The 27,573-nt window shown below is 38.8% G+C and overlaps 1 protein-coding gene across 1 annotated transcript in view; it reads left to right on the forward strand.

Annotated features, from left to right (window-relative positions):
• PTPRM (protein tyrosine phosphatase receptor type M) overlaps window positions 1-27,573 on the forward strand; it is a 443,651-nt gene that overhangs the window by 133,574 nt on the left and 282,504 nt on the right. Inside the window, exon 3 of the mRNA XM_030477498.2 lies at window positions 16,655-16,920. Within this exon, the coding sequence (XP_030333358.2) occupies window positions 16,655-16,920 (266 nt within the window). The remainder of the gene's footprint in view (window positions 1-16,654; window positions 16,921-27,573) is intronic.

Here is a 27,573-nt window from a genome sequence, read left to right on the forward strand (position 1 = left end):
CGAAACAGGCTCATAAATCGTACTAATTTAAGTAAGTTTTAGTGCTGATCTTGGTTTGTTTTAAAATATTGGTTGAGTGAAAAAGGGGATTCTAAGGAAAACAGAAGTTCAAGATTATTCCTGTCTACTTGCTTGAGCTAGATTTGCAAAGCTGTAGGTCCCTCCTGGAGTAGCCACTGTCAGAATATATTCCAGAATTTTTGCCTCTGACTTTTGAGAAAACAAGGAAATTTGTAACACATTCTCCTCATCTGCCAAACCAGGCTGAAAGTTAAATTATTTCATATTAGCAATATTGCCAGCCCCTACAACTAGAGGAAGTTCTGGTTGGAGGCTTTTCTTTTTTAAGAAAAGGCAGCAAGAGTTTGTGTACCATTGACTCTTTTCAGTCACCGCTTTTTCAGTTTTCCGGTGTGACTTCTGTGACTTTTATTACTGAAATACATGAAAAGGTGACAGACTATTATAAAAAGATGAGAGGAAGCAGTATATTCGTAAGGCTGGACTGATTAATTCTCACTGACCTCCATTACAATAATGATATCAGCCAATCCACCTACTGAAGTGATAATGAAATAGAAGTAATTAAGGTTTAATAAAAATCTCCCTTACATTATTCTTTCAGGAAATTAACTTACACTCTGTTAAAGCTCAGTGAGTTTTACCTCCTATATCATGACAAGCCTTATCAAAATGATGAGTAAGGACTAGGAATAGCCTACATGCATTTGTCTATTAATTTTTCATCATATGGCAAAATCTATGGAGTTATAGTCTGCACAAAAAATCGTTTGAATGTTATGAAATGGATGACATTGCTGCCTAACTGGAAAAAAAAAATAATTTTCTTTTTAGAATAAGTACTTTACAAATTATTAAAAACCCTCTATCTTGAGAGACTTACATAAGAGAGTAAAAAGAGTTTTTTAGTTACAAAAGTTAGTGCAAGCTTTAAACAAGATGCGAACAGCAGTGCTCAGCATCTTTGGCGTGACAAATAATTCGTTCTGTGCATAAATGGCATTCAGTACATAGCTGTTTGTTGTGCTTCACATAGCAACATGAGTGTCTCAGCAGACATTTCAGAATATATGTTTAAAATATCCCCCTACTTCAAAAGATACGTTTACAAGAATTATATTTCAAATGTTTTCAATGTGTTCTTAAGTCTTAATTTCTGAACTTGTAAATCCATAATTGTGCAACAAATTAAAAAGATTGCTGGCATCTGCTAACTAAATGTACATTTGGTTTTCAGTAAACTATTCTTGACTTTCCTCTGTGGTCAGCAGGTGATAAGAAGCAATAGAGGACAGATGACTTGGAAAAATTACAAGTGTGATAGAGTGTCGTGGTTTAAGCGCTGAACCCAGGACGTAGAGAGTGAGCAAGTAAACAGTGCTCAGTGTTCAGATTAATCCAACAGATTTAGTAAACAATCTAGTTTGCCTGAGGAGCTGAGTTTTTCACTGTGCTTCGGAGAGTTGGTGTTTTCTAAAGAGTTGTTTTGTTTATAGTTTATTTTCTAGCTTTTCTAAAGAAGGGACTTAGGACTCTTAAAGAAGCTGAAGTAGCGGGCATCTATTTCAAAACAAGTCAACTTCCAAACTAACTTTAAAAAGTATATTTACGGTACCGTACCTATGACCAGTTTCCCCCTCCCCCCTTTCTTTTATTTTCAATTCCATCTCCATTTTGTTTTTAACAAATAACTGAGTGTCTGGATGTTCCTATATACAAAGTACTGTCTAAACACACAAAGTACACTGGAAAATAGGGGCTATATTATTTTTAGCTTGGCTCAGTACTAGAGTTGTAGGTATTGCCTGTAATAAGGAGCTGATTAAAAAAATACCAAGGCTATAAATGAAATTTTTAGTTTGAGGATGTTCTGCTACTGATATGATTTCCTTGGCAAATTATTCCTGGGATGATTGCAGGTAAGTCTTTAAAATTGGTACACATTTCCTTTATTTGAAACTTCACCACTAAACCAGTTGAAAATATTTGCAAATGTGACGTGGCCAGACTTCAAATGATCACAGCAAAAACTGCAGGAGAAGGAACTCTGGTGTTGCAAATCTGGTTTTGGTAAATCAAACCAAAATTATATTAGGTAAAATCATCATATTAGGCAAAATGAGAAGGCAGCAAATGAGATGAGAGAAAGCAAATGCAACAGTGTTTCAAGTAAAGCCAAGTTGTTTGCCTAAAAATGAACTTATATCACTATGTTTTGCATTCCTGCTTTTGACAAGTTGTAGCCTGAATGAAATGGAAAGTTTTTATTATATTGTAAAGGATAATTGACTCTAGCAATTATTTATTGTAGGATTTAAATTTTTCATTTAAAATTTTAATATATTATGGTTTATTATAATGTTTTATAATATTTCTGTAAACTGTTGTCTCATAAAATGCTGTTGGAAGTATAGCTTATTTGGTTGTATGAAATAGGCTTTGAAAATAACAACAAAAAAGGTCTGGATTACTTCAGTAGATGCATTAAAACGGTTCACATTTGCAGACAAGGAAAGGAAGTTTAATAGAATCGAGACTTTAAATCACATCTCTAGTTGAACTTAAACCAAACTGCGGTCAGACACAAGAAGTATAAGTCAGTTTGAAAACTGTTTTTTTTATTAATCGTTAAAAATACAGAACCATTACTTTGTGAGTGATTTGGCATACCTACACCAAAACTTGCCTACACTGCTTGTTTTTGTGGTTATCTAGGTATGAGGCTCAGCTTAAGGCTGCCTGCTTGTACACAGCAATTTGCTCTTAATATTAGGGGGACAGAAATAAGAAACTGTTAGTGTAAAAGGCATTAATGATGAGTAAAAGGCAGAAGCATTAAGGCGTATTTGTAGTAAAACCCAGCTGTAGCTATCATTACCATGGTCAGCCTCCACTTCCCTGCTGCTGGGAGCATTGCAATGGGGATGGGTTGCTCTCGTGGTAGGTTGGCACTTCACGCCACGCAGCAGCATCGCAGCAACTGTTACTTGAAAGAAACAGCTGAAATTCCACTCCTTCCGATACCTGAAGGGGGCCTACAAGAAAGCTGGGGAGGGACTTTTTACAAGGGCCTGTAGGGATAAGACAAGGGGCAATGGCTTTAAGATGAAGAGAGGGTAGATTTAGATTAGATATTAAGAAAAAATTCTTTACTGTGAGGGTGCTGAGGCACTGGCACAGGTTGCCTAAAGAAACTGTGGGTGCCCATTCCTGGAAGTGTTCAAGGCCAGGTTGGATGGGGCTTTGAGCAACCTGCTCTAGTGGAAGGTGTCCCTGCCCGTGGCAGAGGGGTTGGAAAAAGATGATCTTTAAGGTCCCCTTCAAGCCAAACCGTCATATGGTGATTCTATGAATAGGGAATTTGGAAAAAAAAACCAAACCCAACATAAAAAAAAAATAGCAGAACATGTGTAACAGCCTAGCGGTGGAGAAGGATGAGTAAGAGGCCAGCAGTGAATGTGCCACAGGTAATATTGCCATCTTTCTTGGTCTGAGCTGTGGATGTCACAGGTGGGCTTGGCTGGCATCCTGCTTCATTCTCTGCAGGCCTGAGGGTCAGGATCTGTTCTCCTGTGGCAGGACCCTGTACTCCGTCCGTCCCTCCCTTCCTCCTTCCTGTTAGCAGGAATTGTTTGTACCTGCCTTGGACTCCTGGCTGCAGCAGAAACCTCCTCTGTCTTCCCGGCAGCCAGGCCCAGCTTGGCAGAGGGCAGCCACAGTGGGAAGGGGACAGAGCAGTGGCTGCAAATGGGGGCTTGGGGCTTGCTCATGAAACATCCCTGAAAGCTTCAGTGAGGAGAAACATGTCTCCATGGGGAGCACAGAGGAGCAAAATGGGTGCTGAGGATACCAGGTTAAACTTACTGCAGAAAAGGGTAAGATGATAAAACGAAAAAGTCACTTTAGTTCCCTAGTTTCCATTTGACTAATATATAGTGAAATCCAGGGGATCCTGTTATCTAGAACGTCCAAGTTTCAGCCCAGAAGCTTTAAAGGTAAGAAAAAGTCAATAAAGTAGGAAAGTACAGTGCATTTGTTATCTTTAATTTGGTTTCTGATTGATTCTACTTTATCCTGCAGCATATTTTAAATACATGTAAATACATGTTCCCCTTTCACAGCAGTTAAAACACTTATTTATCCCTATTCCCCCTTCAGAATCACTCACATGCCTGAATATTTAACATCTGGATTAAATTCTGGGCTTGAAAACATTTTCAAGAGTATAAGTCAGTGTTGTCCAAACTTTTTTGACTTGAGCATTGCTACCAAGCCTTAACTTTTCTTATAGACCACCATCCAACCTTAATATAAAATATAACCGAAAACACCATACGGAATGGAGCTAAATATGGTTCTGCATGGTTCATTTGCTTTTGTTAATTTGGGAATTACAGATGTACCAAGAAGTGCCTAAATATTGTTAGAAAAAATAGTTTCAGGGCTTAGGAGTCTGAGTTTGCTGAATTAATTAGCACTTCCTTCTCAGAGCAAGGGTTAGTTTGGATGCTCTACTAATACGCACAATATATATATGTGCTAGCATCATTTAATAGCCCCTAGCTCCTAAATTGCTTTTTAGCTACTGTAGTTTGTTGACAAATTAGCTTTCATGAAATCAACTCTAGGATTTCTGTATCACTTAGGTGTTTTTGAAAATTGTATGCATGAATACAATGGTATTTCAATTAACAATTTTTAAATAAGCTGTGAAATGTCAGGTTCCTTCAACAGCAGGAACTCAGAACTACAGAAAGTATCATACAGAAGCATTATGCATGTACCTTCTCAATTTTTAATCCTATTGAAGCCAAATTAAGTAAGTATCTAAGTGCTTTCCTGAATGGTACTTAAGCATATCGTTAAACCCTTGTGTTAATTAGAGTCTTATGCTTTCCTTCTTGGGAAAAACCCTAACCCTGTTGTTCTTTTGAGTGACAATGTAGTTCCTGGGATTGTGAGTCGTGGAAACTGGAAGGCTTATTTCAGTGATGAATTAGGCCCAAATTAATACCTTTAATGCGTTTCTAGCAGACTAGAATTTGAAAATACATATATAAAACAGTATCCTCCATGGGACTGCACAGAAAAAAAGATACATAGTTCCATCAGGTAAGTATGTTAACTTCATTATGCACACTGGTTAAATAATTTAGGGATGTTTTCCACTATAGTTATGGTGGATACAAGTTGAGACTAACTAGGACATAGCAAATAGCTGTAGTAGTACAAGGCTTAAAACCAGTTCCATCTTGGGCTTGGAAAAAGATTCTTTAAAAGAATGAGAAAGAAAATTCCTACGTTATCAGTGTAGAGATGGCTTTGGAAAGTCTGACTGTTGCCACAGTGAAGGAGATTGTGTGAATAAACACTGATAAATTGGCGACCTGCACAGTATTCATTATTTGTGATGTAGTCTGTGACGTGATCTCTTCTAGATAAGAGCTTTTAAAGACAGATTGTATTGTAGTGATTCACATGCCTAGAATAAAATAGTCGAGAGTTTGTTTTTTTTTTTTTTCCTTTCTGGAATGCCAAAAAGTTTTTTGTTTGGTTTTTTTGGGGGGGGGGTTGGGTTTTTTGTTTGGTTTTGGGTTTTGTTGTGTTTTTTGTTGTTTTTTTCTTTTTTTCCCCCAAAAAGAGTTTTATTTTGGAGGTGGGATTTCAAAATTGTAGAATAGTTAAATATGTTCTTTAAGCAAATATGATCCTAATGCCTTAAATTATTTTCAGTACATTTTCAGGTACTGAAACCCTTTCATGTAACCCTGTTATAAAACTTAGGCCTTGGATAACAAATACATCTGTACTTTTTACTTGCTTTAGCATTTGGAAATCAGGTAGGAAGAAAGAAATCTGAACTCTTAAGATATGTCACTCTTCTCTCTGTCATTGCTAAGCGTAGCAGGATCACTAAAAGAAGAAAACCTAAATGAAATATGGCTTTATATACCAGTTTGTAGAAAATGCTGCTGGCTGCTTTTGTGGCAAAGGTGTAAGTGCATTAAAAAAGAGAGAAAGAAATCCTGGAATGGAGATGTAATGGGTCTCCAATTCCCATACAGAGTAAGTCCAACTAATGCAATATTCCAAGCTGATATATATACACACACACATATATAAATCTTGGTGTAAACCAGAGTTAAATTCCATTTTAAAAACAGATTTTGGATTCATGGTGGTGGGTTTTTGGTTGGTTGATTGGTTGGTTTTGGTTTTTTGGTGGGGGTTTTTTTTGGGTGGTGGTGTTTTTTGTTTTGTTGTTTTTTTTTCTAAGATTGAAGTAACAGCCTCAGTTGCATATGCTGTTCTATCAGTTTTAAAGCTTTCATATTATTATAATATAGGTTGACTGTGCAGGCTAACTGCTATGAGACAATAAAAGTTAGATATCTAAAATGTATAACTTAGCCTGTGGAAGGCTTAAGCTGTTGTGTAGTTGCCATGGGGCATGTGAGTGCCTTCATGCTGATATAACATAGTGCTTTCCTGTGGGTACGTGGGCTCAAGAGTAAAGGTTCTGCACCGTCCTGTTGCTCATCAGCTAAACACAGGCCCTGATGTGCTTAAAATTTTACTCAGCAAGTCTTACCTAAGGTCTCTGAAGTGTTTCTATGGAAGAAAAATGCTGTGAATGCTAATATAAAATAATTTGTGGTGTAACTGGGGAAAAAGTACACTACTTGTGTTTCAATGAGTGATTCAGTTCACAAAAAAACCCAAACAAACGAAATATAGAAGTATCTTATAGGGAAGCATCTCTGATTTTACTTGCACTGGTAAGCTTCTAATTTCTGAGCAGGATTTTTTACATGGAAGTGAAAGAATTGAAGCTGTATATGGTTCCTGCTAAGGGAGCTTTCAGATGAATGTATTAAGCAGGTGAGAAAAAGATGGTTGCTTTTATTCAAAAGAGTAGGTTAAACGTCACATTGTCATCTACTACAGATCTGTGGAGTTGTTTTGGTTTTATTCTGCCCTATTGTTTAGATAAGATAGATAAGGTAGATTTCTTGTTGAGTTATCTTTATTCACAGTCATTAAACCAGGAGTAAACTGCTCCAGTAACAGAATGGCCCTTGAGGCTAATATGCTTCTAAAATTACTGGTATGTCAAACAAGATTTCAGAAGACTCCGTATTGTTGTGGGATTTGGCACCATAGGCAATACAGTAATGTTTTGTTTTCTGTCTTACAGGTCTGTGACAAGCTATCAGACATTTGAGTGAAATTCGAAAAATGGATTTCATTTGCATGTGCTGTGTTACTGCAGATACTAATCTGTCTAACACCTTAGTAGTAGTTTACACACCTGAGAATATTATGATGACAGTTTGCCCTTATTAGTGGTTAGGAAATTGGTAATGGGCCAGGAGGCAGTATACTTTCCAGAGAATATTGTATGCAGAAAGACAGTCTGCTTTTAAATGAAATGTAACTTATTGCTGGGGTGATCTAAAGTTTGGAAGAGTATACCAAGGTATGATCGTTAGTCAAACATTAACCTAGCAACCTAAAGCTGAAACAAAATTGAATTTCTGTAGAAGTTTTACAGCTCACTGTCTTTGGGCTTTCAGAAGCTTTTTATATTAACCTCTCTGTTTAACAAACCTTTCAGCCTGTCATTGGTAAGGGAGCGGAGCACCAGCAGCACTTAACCCTGTTCTTGGAGATGGCCTTTATTATATTTACTTCCTCAAACCTGTTAGCTGAAGAGTAACTGGTTTACCCCGGGAGCTCCCCTGAAACATGTTAGAGCTGATTTCTGCTTTTCTCCTGAGCATTGTTTCTTAAATGCTGAATTGCGTGGTTGAATGGTTTACAAAAATAACAACTAATGTTACTAGTGGTGCAGTAAAAAGAATGTGCTTAGAAAAGAAGGGAGAATTTCAGAGCTACAGCATAAATTGTTAGCATGTGCTCGTTAGTTTTACACATACTTATCTTCAGTGACAAAACAACTGTCTCGTGCTTTGAATGCAAAGTTATAATAAAATACATGTTGATAGGTAAGCAACTCATTGGAAAACAGCTTGCAATTTTGCTTGCTTGCCCCCACTGTGTGTGCAACTGTTAATGTGGGGACCAAAGGCAGAGGTAAAGTTGGATTGGGAAGGAGCAAGATGGGAAAAATAGAGGGATAAAGGAATTCAAGAGGCTCATCAAGTGTAAATAGCTGACTACTCAGTGTACTGGTGTGACTCTGCCTGGTGCTCGATCACCACAGACTATGCCGTGTTCTTATTAAATCCTATTTCTAACCATCTTGTGTGTGGGTGCGCTCTCATCTTCAGTGTGTGTGTGAACTTCAAACTAGGCTAACCAGAACTTCAAACTAGGCTAACCAGAGAGCAGTTGAAAAGATTTGAGTGCCACCAGCTGATGTGGGACCATGAAAGTCAGGGACTCTTGGGTCTGGAGGCCAGCATCTGGGGAGGAGCAGGGTGTGGGTTCCTCTAGCAACTCAAATTCCAATTAGCTGGAGAGGAGGAACAGGGTAGGGCTGTCCATGCTGTTTGTGTGAGTGCTTTGTGTGTTTATAGGGGTGCTGGTAAAGGCATCGTTTTTGTCTATATTTGACCTATGAGGCCATTTCTGTGTGTGTACCTGCCTGTCTGCACTGGGAAGCCTCATCACCAGCTGGATCTAGGGACAGGGAAGTGCAGCAGCCTTGTGTCTGTCAGGCTGAGAGAGGAAGATTCACCCTGCGTCCTGAGACTAGCCTAGATTTGGGTACTCTGACACTTTGTGTTGTTTTGCCAGTTTGTTGTATCATTACAATTTTCCTAGAAACTATTTGACATCTGTTGTTACATCCTTATTAAAGAAGTTATATAACATCTAGTTTAACACTGACCCAAAGAAAATCTCACTGGCAGAACCTCATCCCTTGGTTACTGGGATTTCTACATTAACAGTTGCTTCAGTGATTCAGATTTTAATACATTTGATGTGCTCTGTTATGCTGCTTTAATAATTTTGTTTACTATGTTAAGCAATTCACAGAAGTCTTTTGTATCTTTAGCTGCTGTCTTTTTCACCAATACTTGCAATCCCCTCCACCTGTAAAACCAAGCTATTTTTAGCAAGACCTGTTTGTCTGTTGCCATGTTGTTACTATTTCTATTCATATCCTTTAGTCCTGTATTCACTGAATCCTGTATTTTGACTTTTCTTCTTTTGTTTAGGATAGATCTAGCAGACGTGTATAGCAAGCCTCTTCCAATCTCACTGCAGATACCCAGACTGAAAAGTCAACAAAGTTCCTATGTCCTATTAGGAACAGACAAGGCAAGGAAGATCTGTGAGTGTAGCCCTTGGAGGCAGGGAAAGAGCCTTTGTGCTAAACAAGTTTTTTTCTGTTTGTGAGGTTGGAAACTTCATGTTATTTCCCTGAAAACAGAAGGAACATGCAAAACATTTTTCATGCACATATTGTCATTTTGTGTGTGACAAATGAGATAGTGATTCAAGGAGTCTTTTAAAATTATTTTTGTATGCATATTATATGCTGTGATAAATCTATGGTTGTTAACAGTACGCTTTTTGCTCAGGGACAGTTCTTTGAAGGGAGAAGAGAGGATTTCTTCTTCGAGAGCACCTGGCCATGGGAGAAGGTTTTCCAGGGAAGAACAGGGCAGGCAGTAATAGATGTGCTGAATGGGGAGCTCACACTTAGGCAGTTTTCTTAGAGTAATGGGGAAGAGATACAAAACCAGACCAGAGATGATGAAAAGAGGGGAAATTTTTCTCTTGACCCAGAGGAGAACAAGTAGAGTTCATTGAAACCATAGAGGCTATTGAAAGTTGCTAGTGTGAAAAGCAGGTCTGGAGGAAAAGGGCCCTTGTTGCAAAGACACAGTTGGGCAGAAAAGGTATTTATTTTCAAATGGCTGTATTTTATCTCTTTAACCCAAAAGAATCTGGGTTGTCAGACAGAAGAGAGTTTGTTCAAGTTTATGTTCTAACAAAACATCGCTTCTTCAAAGCCCTTTCTGTATTTTTTCGTGTGTTCACTTTAAAGAAAAGGTGCAGACAGGTCTGTCTCATGTTTGAGATCAAGTCATAGCATAAAACTTAAAAAATACAGCTGCTAAAAGGAATTAGCCACCTTTAAAAAAAATCCAACTGACTGTGTCATAAACACTCGGAGAAAATTTGAAAAAAACTTTGTATACTGTTGGTGGGAAGATGTCTTTTGTGAGTTTTACAGATCAGTTAACTGTTTTAACAGTTTGTAGCACAGTTCTCACTGGCTGTAGAAGCCACTGGTGGAGCTGCCAGAGCATATCATGTTAGGCCAAACACAGGATGAGAGATTTTACAGAGATTAAAGCAAGAATGTGCAAGCAGCACTGATGTTTATGTACAGTTACTGACTGCTTGGTATCTGGAAGTGGTGCATCTGAGCAGAAGTTACAGCTTCTTTAGGTAGTGCTAATCATGCTTTGAGAGATTTTTCAAATTACAAGAGCCCTATAATTTTCAGATGTTACCTGAAAATCTGCGTTCCTTTATGTGTGACATTAGTAAATAGTAGGAAAAAATACTGAAGGCAAAACCTCTTCTGTTTACTAGCTTTGGGCATTAAAATCCAAGGCTGGCTGTTACTAAATTCAGGTCTTCTGCTTTTTGCAGTATATCCAAGACAGTCCATACACAGGCTTATAAAATATAATAAATAACACATACATACATATATATAGAGAGAGAGACTTTACCTAGCCCGAACGTAGGCACTTGAGCCTTGCAGTTCATCCTGCATATGCGCAGCAGTTCCAGTATCTTGGACAGCGACACACTTAGTCTTGGGCACTCAAAGTAGTCACAGTCAGTGGTATTTTATTGGTAAAAGGCAGCCGCCCTTGTGAGTGATGGCAGTAGCGTTGGCTGGCATTTAGGGAATTCTCATTTGTTAAATAAAAAGTAACCCTTTATATCCACCTAGTCACAGTGGTTTTGATACCTTTCAGCCTTACAGAGATGTTTCTGCACCTGAATGGTGTTTTGTTAATAAGGTACTACATAGAATATCTGTTCTTAAAATCAGATTTTCTGCTTTCCACATTTTTCAAATACTGAAAGTCAAAATCAACCAATACTGATGCCTAAATAAGTTAAACACCACAACTTTGTCACAATAATAAATCTAATTTTAAATTAAATCACAATAGGATTGTGACTATAACCTATATAGGTCATAGAATGATAGAACAGTTAGGGTTGGAAGGAACCATCAAATGTCGTTTAGTCCAACCCCACTGTGATGAGCCAGGACATCTTCAGCTAGATCAGGTTGCCCAGAACCACGTCCAGCCTGGCCTTGAGTGTCTCCAGGGATGGTACATCTGCCACCTCTCTGGGAAACCTGTGCCAGTATTTTACCACCCTCCTCACATCCAGCCTGAATCTCCCCTTTTTTAGTTTAAAACCATTATCTCTCATCCTGCCACAACAGGCTATGTTAAAAAGTTTGGTTTTGTTTGTTTTCTTTTTGGTTGTTTTTTTTTTTTTTTTTTTCGTAGGCCCCTTATAAGAACAGAAACATTGCAATAAGGTCATATCTGTTGACACAGTCTGGAAGGAAAACTAATCATTTGTCCTCAACCATGAAGAAGACTGGTGAAAAATGAACAAAGCAGCTTTCTTTACTCACTAGTCACATTTTCTTCATGCATGAAAAATGATATTGCATTCAATTTCATTGCATTTGACATTCCAAATATAAAAAGTGTCTCTTAACAAGGTGATGTGACATGGTGAAAACCTGCAGAAGTGACTGGAAAATTTTGCTTGTGCCATTTCCATCATTTTCATAGGACAGTGCATTGCTTTTCCAGTTGTCAGTTTTGGGGTTTTTATTTAAACAAATATTTCTTCCCCCCGCCCATCTTGTGTCACTCTATCTTTTGAGCATCTTTTTGTGTACAAAATTTTATTTTCCTCTGTGCTTACTTCACAGAAAATTTCCATTGATGCTAACGAGAATCACCAGGATGTTTGATTGCCCGTTTACTCTGGAGCAACCCTAGTCTGTATTTTCTTTTTTCAAGTATTGCATCTTCTTAGAATTAATATTTTAATGAACCAAATGTTTGCTGAATTACTGCTGAAACATTTTTGCAGTAAGGAATTGTAAACAACAACAGCAACTGCAGCAAATTCATCAGTTTGTTGATTTAAACCCTCTGGGTAAAATGATGAAATATGGATGATGTAGCAAGTTTGTGGATTAAAGAAGCCTGAATTTAAAGGATGCTGAGCACCATCAGCTACCTTGTATTTTATTCTCAGCTTGATTTCAGTGTGTACTTTCAAACTATTAAATTGCGTGTAGTACCAAAAAATAGACCTAAGCACTGAACCCACCTAAATCACATTTAAACTTTTTGACTGAGGAAACTGTCGTCATCCATGTGTTCAAATATGAAAGTACATCTAAGGAAATTAGTCTTTTTAAAAGGAATATGTTTATAGTAATATATGCACTTGCTATCTCTTATGAATGAGTACTGAATTGATTATAATTTTAAATGTTTTCTTGTTGAATCCTCGTTTCCTGGCAGATAACTTGTTTCCTAGTAGATATACCAGTGAATAGTTGCAGTTATATTTTGTCTGTGTTTCTCATGTACCAAATACGTGATAAATGATTCTGGAAAACTGATCCACTATAAAAAAGTGTATTTTGTTTTGTGTTGGTGTTTTCTTTTTCCATTTGCAAGGTTGACATCCTCCCCCACTCCCAGCCCCTTTTTTTTGGTCAATATTAAATGTTTGTTTGTTTATTTAGTTTATCCACATGCTTTAGATTTATTTAACCATCTGGCATAGCATTATTCAGCAATCCTTTTAACAGATGACCATAAAAAAGTTGAAAGAGGAAATTTCTACATGGCTTAATACTGAAGATAAGTTGACTAGGTTTGAAAAAAAGAAACATGGTAAGAAAGACTTTAATTCACTTTTTTCTTTATACAGACTGTACAGCTTTAAATAAAACATATATGATGATTTGGAACTAGATGATCTTAAGGTCCTTTCCAACCCTAACTATTCTATGATTCTATGATTTTATGATTTCTGTCTAATGATTATGCCTTGTCATTTTAATTTTTTTTTTTCTTGTGGGGAGATCCACAGTTAAAACTAGGTGTAGAAACTCAGTTATCTTTATCAGAATTCCCATGTCTGGAAAATACTGTCAAACAAAACATTGAATTCCTTCATGACATGGCAGCCTTTCTAAGACGAGGGTAGTAAAGGATTAAGGAACTAACTGGGGGCTTCCATGAAGTTTATTATAGAATCGTAGAATAGCTAGGGTTGGAAAAGACCTTAAGATCATCTAGTTCCAACCCCCTGCCATGGGCAAGCACACCTTCCGGTAAACCATGTCACCCAAGACTCCATCCAACCTGGCCTTGAACACTGCCAGGGATTGAGCATTCACAACTTCCTTGGCCAACCCATTCCAGTGCCTCACCACCCTCACAGTAAAGAGCTTCTTCCTTATATCTAACCTGAAGTTCCCCTATTTAAGGTTAAATCTGTTACTCCTTGTCCTATCACTACAGTCCCTGATGAAAAGCCCCTCTCCAGCATCCTTGTAGGCTCCCTTCATATACTGGCAGGCTGCCATGAGGTCTCCAGGCAGCCTTCTCTTCTCCAGGCTGAACAGCCCCAACTTTCTCAGCCCATCTTCACACGGGAGGTGCTCCAGCCCCCTTATCATCCTCGTGGCCCTCCTTTGGACTTGCTTCAACATCTCCATGTCCTTTTTGTGTTGAGGACACCAGAACTGTACACAGTACTCCAAGTGAGGTCTCATGAGAGCAGAGTAGAGGGGCAGGATCGCCTCCTTTGACCTGCTGGCCACGCTTCTTTTGATGCAGCCCACGATATGGTTGGCTTTCTGGCCTGCAAGTGCACACTGCCGGCTCATGTTAAGTTTCTCATCAACCAACACCCCCAAGTCCTTCTCGGCAGGGCTGCTCTGAATCTCTTCTCCACCCAACCTGTAACTGTGCCTGGGATTGCCCCGGCCCAGGTGTAGGACCTTGCACTTGGCTTGGTTGAACTTCATAAGGTTGGCATTGGCCCACCTCACAAGCATGTCAGGGTCCTTCTAGATGGCATCCCTTCCCTCCAGCATATCAACCGAACCACGCAGCTTGGTGTCGTCAGCAAACTTGCTGAGAGCGCACTCAATCCCACTGTCCATGTTGCTGACAAAGATGTTGAGCAAGATCGGTCCCAACACCGATCCCTGGGGGACACTACTCGTTACTGTTTCCCAACTGGACATTGAGACGTTGATCACAACTCTTTGTGTGTGGCCATCCAGCCAATTCTTTATCCACCGAGTGGTCCATCTATAAAATTTATGTCTCTCCAATTTAAAGACAAGGATGTCATGTGGGACAGTGTCAAATGCTTTGCACAAGTCCAGGTAGATGACATCAGCTGCTCTACCCCTATCCATCAGTTCTGTAGCCCCATCATAGAAGGCCACCAAATTGGTTAGACTGGATTTCCACTTAGCGAAGCCATGTTGGCTGTCACCAACTGCGTTTTCTTTTCGTGTGACCTTAGTCAAACCCAGAAAATGTCAATGGCTTACCTCTGGACTTTAGATTCACCCATATGCTGGTGGTTGTGTATACCTGAGAGTTCTTGTGTGTGTGTTTCATGTTCATCTGGCCCACTGTGTGTTTCTCCTGATTATAGCCTTTTTACATTGTAGATGACTGAAATATAGTGAGAAATAGAAGGTTGCAGATGTGCGTACTATAGATTTGAGTATAATGTAATCAGAAACTTGTAGAAAACAGTGCTTACATGGAAAAGCACATGAATCTTGCCTTCTTGCCTTCTTTCCTTCTGCTAAACTAAAAATTAGAATTTTTCTCTAGGAGAGTATGGAAAACTTGTTCAATGACTTCTATTTGTATTACTTATGATTAAGGATATTTCCCATTATGTTATAGTAGAAGTCTGTAAATTTAGTACAGAGTAATGCATTTTAGGAAGTAAAATATTCAAATTTCTTTGTATCACAATTAGTTTTCATTTTTTTCAACTTTACAAACTCACTTATTTCATCTAGAATGAAAATTAAAGAGAAGTTATGCTTGATAAATAATTTAAAGTAACTGCAAAACTGTACTATCGAATAGGTAAACCTATTTCAGATAAAGGTGCAGCCTGGACCAACGTTCTCTAAACCCTTACATTCCATTTTGAGAAATGACTGAGGAGGCTGTATCTCATTAAAATTCCATGGTATCATCACCCATCAAAGTAAAATAATAATAATAAAGGAAACCAACAAAACACCTTAAAAATTGTTTTCTAATAACTGTTTGAGAAATGTGTGTGCTTATATGTCTATAAGAGCAGTTAGCTATGCATTTATAACATGCAATTACAACAGATCTATTTCTTGACTTTTATGAAAAATGGAGGGTTTAAATTATCTCATTCAGTTTATTGATGCTTTTTCTTTCCAAAGTAGACATTGTGTTGAATTTTATTTCCTTCTGTGATATCATAGTATACGTATTAATAGAATTATTTCCTTGTGATTTGTTCAACCCAGAAATATGGATTTCTTGAAAATCATGTTGTATTTTTTTAATGTGATGCCTATGCAGTCATTCAAATTCTTTAGTCGCACGTGTTCTGTAACATGATCATTTTGAAGGTAAACATCAATGAAACACATTAATAGCACTGAAAAACAGGGCATAAATTGACTAGCTGTTCATGTGAGGGTTGTTTAAATGTAAGTCTTTGAACTCTACCTTCACATTCCTTTTTTGATGTTTAAATTGGGACCATAGTGTAACATTCACCCCCCCTCTTTTTTTTCCCCTATGAAGTTTACCAATTTCCTGGGTGTTTTCATTTGTTCCTTCTTTTCTCAGCTCTTGAGGCCAGGAGACAATTGTCACAATCGGTCAAGGATGCAGCTGGTGATCAGTTAGAGTAAAGCTAAGGAATCAAGAACATTTTAGACTCTTATCTACATCATATACTGCATTCCACCATCTGAGCGCAGCTGTAATTGCTGTTGCCAGGTTTGGGTTTTTTTCCCAACTTCTTAAATCTGTTATCCCAGAGGTGCTACCACCATTGCTGATGGGCTCAGCCTTGGCCAGTAGAAGGTCTGCTTTGGAGCCAGCTGACATTGGCTCTGTCAGTCACAGGGGAGACTTCTAGCAGCTTCTCACAGAAGGCACCCCTGTGTTCCCCCCACTACTAAAATCTTGCCACACAAACTCAATACAGGCTCTTCATATAGAAATGCTCATATAGTTGAGACCTACAATAGATTCTCTTTTAACATCTGTAGATTCAGCGCAGTGTAGATCACTTCGGTGTTTGTTTTATTTGTCTCTTTCTCCAACTATAAATAAGGATTCTAATGTTTATGAGCTTTGAAAAAGAATCTTGAGATTCTCAAATATAATTTCAGATTTAAATACCTATGGAATAGTATTACTGTTATGGTAGTAGAAGCAAAGCAAAATGTATTTGATGGTTTTTTTGTAGTGACTCTAATTACAGATCACCATATTAGGAGAGGAAAATAAAATAAAGAAATTGAACGAGTGACTTTGTTTTACAGGTTCTTTCATGTTGGTGAATACATCTGGGAGATTTGCGGGACAGAAAGCTCACCTCCTGCTGCCCCATCTGAAAGAAAATGATACACATTGTATCGATTTCCACTATTATGTTTCGAGCAAGACTGGATCTAGCCCTGGCACTTTGAATATATATGTGAAAGTTAATGATGGTCCTATTGGTAGCCCGATCTGGAACACATCTATCACTGCTACTTGGAACAGAGCAGAACTGGCAATTAGTACTTTCTGGCCCAATTTTTATCAGGTATGTTCTACTTTTTATGAAAGTTTGTTTCTCACAGTAGTTACCTGATTCTTAATCGTAATGTTGACTTTAAATCAAAATATTTTCTGCATGGTTTTTTGATCTTAATTACATTTTTGTGGATAATGCTAATTGCTTTTACATATATATGGTTCTGTTTATATGTTTACATCTATTTGTAGAAGTGTATGAAGTGTATGCACAAACATATGCTTTAAAGATGGATGAAATAATTATATTGAAACAATGTAGAAATTTTGCCACTGATGTCAGTCAGTTACATTTGTTTCATTAGGGATGCTGGAATTGAATGCTGGTAGATTTGATTGCAGTAGAGTCCTCAAGTTTGATTTAGATCAGCAATACTAGTTGCTTTAGAACCAGCATAATCCTTTGAAACCTCAGCATAATCCTTTGAAACCTCATTTGAAACCTGCAATGTCCATTTGGTTTGCCCAATACTAAACATAAATATAACAGTAGCTTAAACCATGACGCTGCTGTAGGAATAGGCTTCTGATTACATCTTGAAGATTTACGATAAGTTCATTTCACAGTTCCTAAGGGTGCTGTTTTTCTGTAGGAAAGTTTACAGAAGATACAGTTATTTATTGTTGCATAATAGTTCAACAGTTTTCTCCTTCTTCTCATGAAAATACAGTCTATGTCTCCACAACCAAGTAATCTGGTGTAATAACAGCAAACCAGTAGATCAAAGATATTATTTGGACTCCTCTCATCTTCACTTGCAGTTTGGAAAGTTTGGGTTGGATTTTATTTGGTCTTGCACACAATACTTATGGTTTGAAGTTTTCTGAAGAAAAGCTCTCCCAAAGATGGGGATTCTTTGGCTGCAGGCCTCCCTAGGAAGTACAGTATCGTCATTCAGGGGTGACAACATTTTGATTCCTGCATCAATACCCTGATTACCGATGTCACATGCAGCAGAGCTTAGTTTCTGTTCTTGCATATAATATTTAGGTTTAGGGTGACCAGGTGTTTGGTGCCCTATCATATTCTCATTATGAGTTTGGCAATGTCCACTGCAAGGTTCTCTGGGGCAATCGTAGTGGACTTTTTTCTGTGGCTGTAACAGCTGTTCTGTAAGGGTGTCTTAAGTGAACTGAAAACGTTCCTTTTGAACCTGTTTACCTCTAAAGAAAAAACAAGCTTAAGAACTTTCTGGAGTCTTTCCCTCTGTGATTGTTTCAGCCCCAATCAACAGAAGGTCCTGGTCCAAAAGATGAGTTTGGAGTACCTGGCCCATCTTGTCCTTGGAACATGGGATAAGTGGCAGTGGGTGCAATACTTGCAAAGAGCACACTTCCTCTTCTTGCCTCTGACAGTGTGTGCCTAGGTTGTGTAGGGGGTATTTGCAGGGTCCACATTTGCATGCTGTGCTGTGCCTGAAGTGACTAGGAATTGCTACAACTACATCGTTGGGGCTTCCTGGAGACAATTCAGGGTAAGTTTACGGACATCTCAGCAGACTTCACTGGGAGGAGTCATGATGTGGATCTAGTATAATTGGTTGCAGGCTTGATGAGGGAATACTGGCACCTTTTCCAGAAGGGCAGGTGTATTAGCAGAATTGAGGTTTACCTCAGCATTGTGGGAGCTGTGTATTACCCACCTCTTTGGAGCAAGAGGCTGTATCTGATTGTGGAGTCCAAGCTTGGTTTAGCCATAGAATCATAGAATAGTAAGGGTTGGAAAGGACCTTAAGATCATCTAGTTCCAACTCCCCTGCCATGGGCAGGGATACCTCGCACTAAACCATGTCACCCAAGACTCCGTCCATCCTGGCCTTGAACACTGCCGGGGATGGAGCATTCACAACTTCCTTGGCCAACCCATTCCAGTGCCTCGCCACCCTCACAGTAAAGAACTTCTTCCTTATATCTAACCTGAAGTTCCCCTGTTTAAGTTTAAACCCATTACTCCTTGTCCTATCATTACAGTCCCTAATGAAAAGCCCCTCTCCAGCAACCTTGTAAGCTCCCTTCATATACTGGCAGGCTGCTATGAGGTCTCCAGGCAGCCTTCTCTTCTCCAGGCTGAACAGCCCCAACTTTCTCAGCCCATCTTCACACGGGAGGTGCTCCAGCCCCCTTATCATCCTCATGGCCCTCCTTTGGACTTGCTCCAACAGCTCCATGTCCTTTTTGTGTTGAGGACACCAGAACTGTACACAATACTCCAAGTGAGTTCTCATGAGAGCAGAGTAGAGGGGCAGGATCACCTCATTTGACCTGCTGGTCAAGGCATACACTGCAAGTATACACTGCCAGCTCATGTTAAGTTTCTCATCAACCAACACCCCCAAGTCCTTCTCGGCAGGGCTGCTCTGAATCTCTTCTCTGCCCAACCTGTAGCTGTGCCTGGGATTGCCCCGGCCCAGGTGTAGGACCTTGCACTTGGCTTGGTTGAACTTCATAAGGTTGGCATTGGCCCACCTCACAAGCGTGTCAAGGTCCCTCTGGATGGCATCCCTTCCCTCCAGCATATCAACCGAACCACGCAGCTTGGTGTCGTCGGCAAACTTGCTGAGGGCGCTCTCAATCCCACTGTCCATGTTGCTGACAAAGATGTTGAGCAAGATTGGTCCCAACACCAGTCCCTGAGGGACACCACTCGTTACTGTTTTCCAACTGGACATTGAGACGTTGATCACAACTCTTTGTGTGCGGTCATCCAGCCAATTCTTTATCCACCCAGTGGTCCGTCCATCAAATTTATGTCTCTCCAGTTTAGAGACAAAGACCTTTACGTATCTCAGTGTGAAAGGACAGTGTGTGTTTTGTCATCTGTCAGATTTCAAGGAGTGTTTGCACAGTGCACTTAATCATATGGTTTAATTTCAGGTAGTCCTGTGAGGAGCAGGAGGTGAACTCAGTGATGCTTGTGTGTCCCTTCCAATTTGAGATATTTCATGATTCTATGACCTTACTGCAAGATTGTGGACCCCACATTACCAATTTGATGCAAATGTTGAGAATGCCCTCCAGCGATGCCAAAGAGCCTTTCTGTCTTGACTGAAATAGTGGGGACCAGTCTTATTGTTAGGCTCAATAAGTGGTGGGAGAAAAGTAGAGCATCCCACAGACAATTTCATGGCTGACACTGGATGTAATTCTGGGCAGTTTGTAACATGGGATGTACTGGAGGGTTCTGTGAGCGTGCTGCGTGGTTCAGGAGCGATGTATGGTGTATGTACGTTTCACAGATACTGGGTGAATATGTGACTGTGTCGCGCATGCCTCACGTTGGATCATTATGTCCCCATCTGGGTTTGGAGTGAGTTAGTAGAGGGACTTCCAGTTTCCTGTCTTCCGAAAGGAGTTTGGGTTTATGCAACAGAACTAACTAGTCTGTGAACCAGCAGTTGGTAAAGATGAAGATTGTGCTTCATAGCCTCACTCTAGCTCTGAACCAAAATGATAATGTGGACAGGGGAATCTTAATAGAAGAAGACTTGACTCTGACTAGTAAATTTAAGCTAAATTAACAGGTTAATAAAAATTCAGGCAAGCTCTGACAGTTTTAAATATTACTGATATTAGTAGTAATCTGTGTCAGATTTCTAACAATATGATAAATCTAACTGATGTCTGAATAATATGGATATTTGGCCATAGAAATAGAAAGATAACCTTTCTAGTCTGCTTTCTTCATGAGACCTGCCATCTGGACTGATTCACCCTTATTCATAGGTGAACCCTTATGCTTGGATGGGGTACTGCAGTTTAGCAAATTACCATGTATCAACTGATTATGAACACCTGAGTCTGTCTGTAGTGAATTCCATGTTCTCTCTTTGCCACTGGAAATACAGAATTTTTTACATAATCTTTCTCTTGCTGAGGAATATAGTAAGTAATTTTCTTTGCATTTGCTGCGTATAGTCTGAAATAATACCTGCTTGGGTATCGCGATTTAGCTGATATGCCAAAATGTCTTATGCTATAGTAAATCTGTGACAGTCCAAGGAATCAGTGTAAAATAGTGTAACTTCACTGGTTTCACTGTAGATAAACTCATTTATTCTTGAGGAAGCTCTGTCTCCATTTTGACAGGTTATGGTCAATCATCTTCACTTTGTTTACTCCATCCTCTCAGAAATCTGTGATGCAATTTCCTCACTCACCCAGTGACACTTGAAATTTCTCATTGTTTCTGAATTCTTTTTATCTGTTTTCATGCTTTTTCTTCTTCACAGGGTCTGTTTTGAGGGGAGGCAGGAAGTTAGCTGCATGCAGCTGGGAAAAGGGCAGGGAAACGAGAAAGGGTGTATGTGGGTTTTGTAAGAATGTGTGTCCAAGTTAGGTGAGAGCTCAGATGACTGCATGTGTGGTGGGAGAGGGCAAAGGACCCATCTGACAGGTGTCTGGCACCCAGGTCTGTTTCCTAAGCTGCTATTAATTTGATTCCAAACTCTGACCTCCTTTGGCACAAATCCGCCACGTTATGTTTGTCACATAACCTCCAGAATGTACAAGACTTCCTCCCAGGGTTTTGCTGAGGCTGGCTGTCCTTACTAAACAGAATTAAGAAAAGTAAGAAAAATTTTAAGGAATGGTAGGGCCATGTTTAATTCATATATGAAAGTTGGTAATTTCCCAATGAGTAACCTTCAGGAACACACTCGGTGTTAGTAGGTGAAGGGACAAAGCAATGTAATAATATGATTTTCTTGTTGTTTTTTATATCACACATCCATGTAGGCATCTGCATATTTGTGAATGCCTTATAATTCTGTTCCATTAGTAGGACACCTACAAGGTGTCTAGCTGCAAATGAAAGCAAAATGTAGTACAAAAATCTGAAGACCAATTACATGTGATAACATTTCAGAGTTATAATATTTGTGCAATGTGGGATGTTTAAAAACACAGTGGTGGTCTGTTTTGCTGTTGATTCATGGAAAACGTAGGCAACTCCCACTAATGGTAGCTGACTAGAAATTAGATTGTGAAAATGTGAATTAGATTGTGAAATGTGGAGTGAATTTTAATCCAACTTCTAAAGATTAATTTCTTTAAACCATGTATTATTAACACATGTGTGCATTCAAAAGATTTAATAATTAACAGTATTTTATTATTGTAACACCAGTTATCCAAGCTTGTTAATACCTTTCAGGTTGGGTTTCCATTTAGAATTGACTATTTGGAAGTACAGTCTCTGAAGAAAGTAATTAATTTCTTTTAGTGTACACTTTTCCTTTTACTAGGTAATTATTTGTGTAGGTTTCACCCCATATGAAAGCTGTACTACATATATAAATCACAATGATAACTGGCATGTAACAACAGTAATTGTAGTTTAATTACTGCTTATTTAAACTTAAATTGTCAAGTATTCTTGTGATTAAGATATATTTCATTCTATAATTAATGGTCCTCTAAGTGCTACTGTTTAACATCTAGCTTTGACTTTAGGATACGTCTACCTTGCAGTCCAGTTACTGATTACAGCATAGCCGTAATAACATAGGTTAAAGCTGCCAAACACCTTCTGAGGCTTAAAGATAATCAGCACAACTTGTTCTTTTCTGCTGGGCTTCCTGGTCTCTGAGCTATTTGTTTCTAAGTAGCTGGGATATTTCTACAGGAGCTAGTCTTATTTCTGTATTACAAAAATCCTTCTAGGAGTGCTCCCCAGAGAGAGCGTTTCATTCTTTTTATCATTGGTCACAGGAGACATTTGTTTTGCTGAGCTATTGTCTACTTGGTGCATCTTAAGCAAGAGCATCAAGGAGTTTATCACGCCATTAGAGACAGCCTGCAAACAAAACAAGGCTTCACATAATTACGAAGACCTTCACCCTCCTCCTTACTTGAATAGAATTAGGATGTACACAGAAAAAGAGGATTAAATGCTATGTAGATTTCTATGGGTAATGGTGAGCTTGTTTTTACATTCTTGAGGAGCAGTCTCAGTAGGTTGAGAAACATTAAAATTGATGCTTGAGATACAAGTCCTGAAAAGTCTGCTCCCTCGTGAGGAAAGGGTTGGAAGTTTTGGGGGTTTGTTGTTATTTTATTTAACGTTTTGATTTTTTTTTTCCTCATTTGGATGTTTTGGCAGGAGGAAAATCTGTTGATTTCAGGCTTGTTTTATTGTTTGTGTCTTTGGGGTGGGGGATTTTCTTTTTTTTTTTTTTTTTTTTCTTTTTTGCCTCTATGTTAGTAAATGATTGTCAGAACAATTAGTAGTATTTAAAATATATTTTATGTTTTTGAAGCATTGCAGTTTTGGAACTTTATAGGATGCAAAATGCCACTACTGCATTGAGTCTGGTGAGTGGCTTGTGTTCCCTGCTCTTAAGCAAGCAATTTGGAACAAGACTGTTGGAAGTTATGCACCATCCCCCTAACAGTTTTTATATTTTGAAAGATTTGCTTTGTACTTTGCTGGGAGTCAGGTATGGCAGCAGTGAGCTGAAACAAGTCTTGATTAAATAGAACAACAAACACTGCAGTTTTAAAATCCAGAAATGGAATTGAAAGGATTAAAAATAGCTTCCAGTGAAGTAATACTACTCTCTATGCCACTGCACCTTCTTTAAACATAAGTTTCTATGAAGCTGGAATGAGAAAGTAGGGTAAGAGGCTGGCAGTAATTCCTGATCTTTTTCAGTAAAGACACAAAGGAGTTACATGGTATCACTTCACACTGAGATCAGATTTATCCTATCCAGTTCTGACACTTTCTCTTGTAAATTAAGAGTTTAGGGAATATGAAGCAGTAGATCTAAGCTACCTTTTCAAATCTGGTCTTAAACTTTCATTTGTTCCATAACCTGCTTTTTACATGCCTTGCTTGGAGTTTGGCTTATGCAATGTACTTAAGTCATCATCTAGGACGGAGAATTAAGCTTCTTGCGCAGTAAAGGTCAGCTCACATTCTCGTGTGTTGTCTGTGTTGCATTCAACTGTGTGCACACAGTTCCTGAACTGCGCTTTGAACTCAAAAGAAACTTTGAAATGCATATTGCATTTTGAATCACCACCCTATGTCAGGCATCTTAAATAGCTCTTCTTCGTTGGGTTGGGTGATTTGGGAATAGTTATTTTGAGAAAGATGTGCCCGGGTCAAACCTCATACCTAAATTTAAAAACCCCAGCAGTCTAAAAATGGCCAAGAGTAAGCAGGTGTGAGCTTTTCGTCATATACACAAGGCTGTGTTTTCTTCAGTCTATGGTTTCTAAACCAAGAAGGTTTCTGGGCCTTCAGTAGAGAAATGTAAGATGACAACTGATTTAGAAACAAATAGAGACAAGTAAGATTTAATAAGTCTTAATGTCAGGAGCTCAGTTTTCAGTGTTGCTCACCCATAAGAGCTTTCTTTGGAGTCTCAGGTTGGCAGCAACCAACAAAGTGTTTAATAGGCTTGAGTGCTGAATGGTAATTGTGTAGGCGTGAGGGGTGGAGAAGGTAGCTGCATAAAGTGAGCTCCCAGCTAGGAAGGCCTGATCACATTTTAGGCAGCCCAAGTCAATAAGCTGGGATGGGTTTCTGCGGGGCCTGGGAAGGCCAGGAACCTCCCTTCACATGTCTTTGATGAGGCAGCAGTCTTTGTGATTGTGTAGCATTGGTGAAGTGGGTAGTCCTAGGACGAGTCAAAAGGGGGCAGAAGAACGCAACCCACATGTGTAAGACAATGCCAGTTTTCTGGGGAGAAACAGTTCCCAACACTTTGCAAAATATAATCAAGGAAAGGCCACAAGCAGCATGCGATACGTCACTGTCCCCTTACTAGGGGTGCAGGGGAGCAGGAGTACAGCCTGACGTTAAGTAGCTTTATGAATACACCTTTCTCTTTATTGTTTTTGTAAAGTGCTATTTTAAGTCCTGTGAAGTACAGTGTGTTTATATTAAGTACAATCCACCTTTTGACTGAAAGCGTAATTTCGCAACAACAAAGGCAGGAATTTACAGAGTGAGGTTGTGTGGCAACAGAACCTGTTTATTTCTATTGTTCTTTGGAACAGACAAGTTATCTTGAGTCGCACATTTTCAGCAGTAAGCATTTATGTTAGTGAGCAGACCCCCTTTCTTTGTTCATATGTAGCAAGGGGAAGTGGCAGGAATGAAAAGCTAATTTTGCTCTTCACTGAAGCAGGGAGGATCAGGGACAGTGCAGTGCTAAGCCGCTTCTCTGGTTCCTGTTTGGCAGGCCTGGAGGGGGAGAGTGGTGTAAAACAGCTTGCAGGCTGACGTTCAGCAGAGGTTTTTCCTGAGCAAGTGAATTCAGTGTTTTAACCAGTTGTTTCCGGACTGATAAGGCGAAGGAATAATAGCAAAAAAAAAAAAAAAAAAAAAAAAAAAAGGAAAAAAAGAAAATATCCAAAGGAGTCAGAATGTCAGAATGTTACCTTTTACAAGACAAGCTACTTTTCAACTGTGAAATGATGGGAAAAAATAGAAATGAAATAAGTTCCTAGGTTTCATTTCTAGTGAAATTACTAGTAAAACTGATCCAGATTTGTGAATAGTCTTGACAACCCTAATACAAGCTTTTCAGTGAATAAATGAGGCAACAAAAGTGTTTCTAGGTTGATTTCTAGCACCCTCTAACCCCTCTAACAGTGTGCAGCAAACTTTCTAGGACTTTCAGAAACGTGTCATGCATAGGATCAGATTCCTTTTTTGGTGTAAAAAGGGAAAATGCTTAGTTAAGCAGATATTTAAGTCCATAATTTTCATTCATCAATTTAAATAAAGCAAAATACTGGATTTGGATACAGCACTTGATAGTATTTCATAGCCTGTGAACAGAACAGAAATTATGTTACTGTATTTGGAATAGGTGTCATGTTCTTTTATAGATGAAGTAAAAGGCACCTTAGTGATGTCTCTTTGACAATGGTGTGCCGCCACTGCCTGTAGTGTCCTTTTCCATTTAACTATGAATTGCAAATTTTTTGTCAGAAGAGATTAAGACTTACAATCATTAAAGTTGATACCAGGTTGGCAATTGCTTTCAATGGAAGCAAGAGTAAACTGTCAATATTTCAATTCATATTACTTTTCTTTGAAACATGTCCTCTTTAATGACAATAATTGTAATTTAATGGGGTGTCCAGCTGGCAGTTTTTTGATACATTGCCTTGCTTATTTGTGGTAATGATATTTTTGGTATGTTGTCCAGAGATATGGCAGGGTATTTTAGATCACTCATTGAGTCTTTCTCTGTTGTCATAAGCAGGTCCGATTCAGTTATTTCAAGGTTGTAGTTTCTGTCTGTGAACTGAAAGAACTGATTTAAGTTTACAATCTACAAGCTTTTTTTGTCTGCAAGTATATTGCAATAGTGAAGTACCTAAAAACTCTTGGAGAGCCTGTAGCTAAGCTCCCCTGTTATGAATTATAGAAATTATTTTGAGAACTTCAACTCAGATACTGCGTATGTTTTCTTTTCTAGAGCCTCAGGTATTTGTTTTTGCTGGAAGTTGGATAATTCTTTGGAAAAGACAATTCTATACAACATTTAAAAAAATAGTTAAATCCCTATTATCTGGCAGTAATATTTTTAGCAGAAAACTTCTGACTGGTTTGGCTGGCTGTTTCAGAGGTGTGCATGTGCCAGTTCCTCCTAGGGTTTTCTAGAATTTAGCATATCTAAAAGTGAAAAACCAGATAAAACCTCCTGTGCTCTGCAGTGATGGGATCATGGATCAAGTAGATTTTTCAGATGGCTTTGCACATATCCTCCTTATAGTAAGATATCCTCCTTATAGTAAGTGCTTGAAGAGAGAAAGAGGTGTTTGGTTTTAGTTTGTTGGTTTGTTTGTTTGTTTGGGTTTTGTTTGGTGTTTTATTGTTTGTTTTTTTTTTTTAACTGTTCCAAACCCACTGTGTTTTTACAGGCAGGTCTTTGTCTCCATGCTTAGATTCAGTTAACGCAATGACTTTCTTAGTGGCAGCATTATTTCCCTGTGAAACTTTTCCACCATTTCTGAGAGCAGGGTGTCTGCTGGCTGTTCTTCACCACTATGTTGTAACATCTTTGCATTAACTGCAGGTTCCTGGGTCTATGCCATGGTTTTCATGCCCTACAGTCTTTCAGATGATCTCCATTTTGAATAGGCTTGCTCTTCTCATTTTCTGCTCTTCAGGAATTGGAGCAGTCTCCTTCTCCTTCCAAGGGCACCAGCATAGCCATTTTTTTTTTCAGCTAGCTTAACACAAACATACAACTGTTTGTCACATTTCTTAATTGAGATAAGTGCTTGTTCTTTTTCCAAAGTTCACGGAGTGAAGCCAGAAGCTGTATTCTGCATCTTGCACTGCTGTCAAAACTTAGAGCTACTCTGTGCAAGTCACCTCTCTATATATATTTCCATTTTAAGGCTGTTAAGGTGAGCATAAGGATGATCATGATTGGAAAAGCTCTTTCAGGTCTTTGAATGCAAGTTATTATGTAAAAGCTTCTGCTTTTTGTCTTCGAGAACTTCTGCTTCCCAAGATAGTTCCTAAGACCTGTTCCACCAGGAGATCTTCTTCTTTGTAGCAAAAGGATGTTGTGAAATTTTAAATGGTTTTGCTCTGGATGCTCAACTGAATGCTGAGAGACAAATCCATGCCCTGTTCTCTCTGTTGCTGTGGATCAGTGATACCAACTTTTAAGGGCCATCAGGCATTTAG

Source organism: Strigops habroptila, chromosome 1 (assembly GCF_004027225.2).
Source record: "Strigops habroptila isolate Jane chromosome 1, bStrHab1.2.pri, whole genome shotgun sequence".
Taxonomy (NCBI): Eukaryota; Metazoa; Chordata; class Aves; order Psittaciformes; family Psittacidae; genus Strigops; species Strigops habroptila.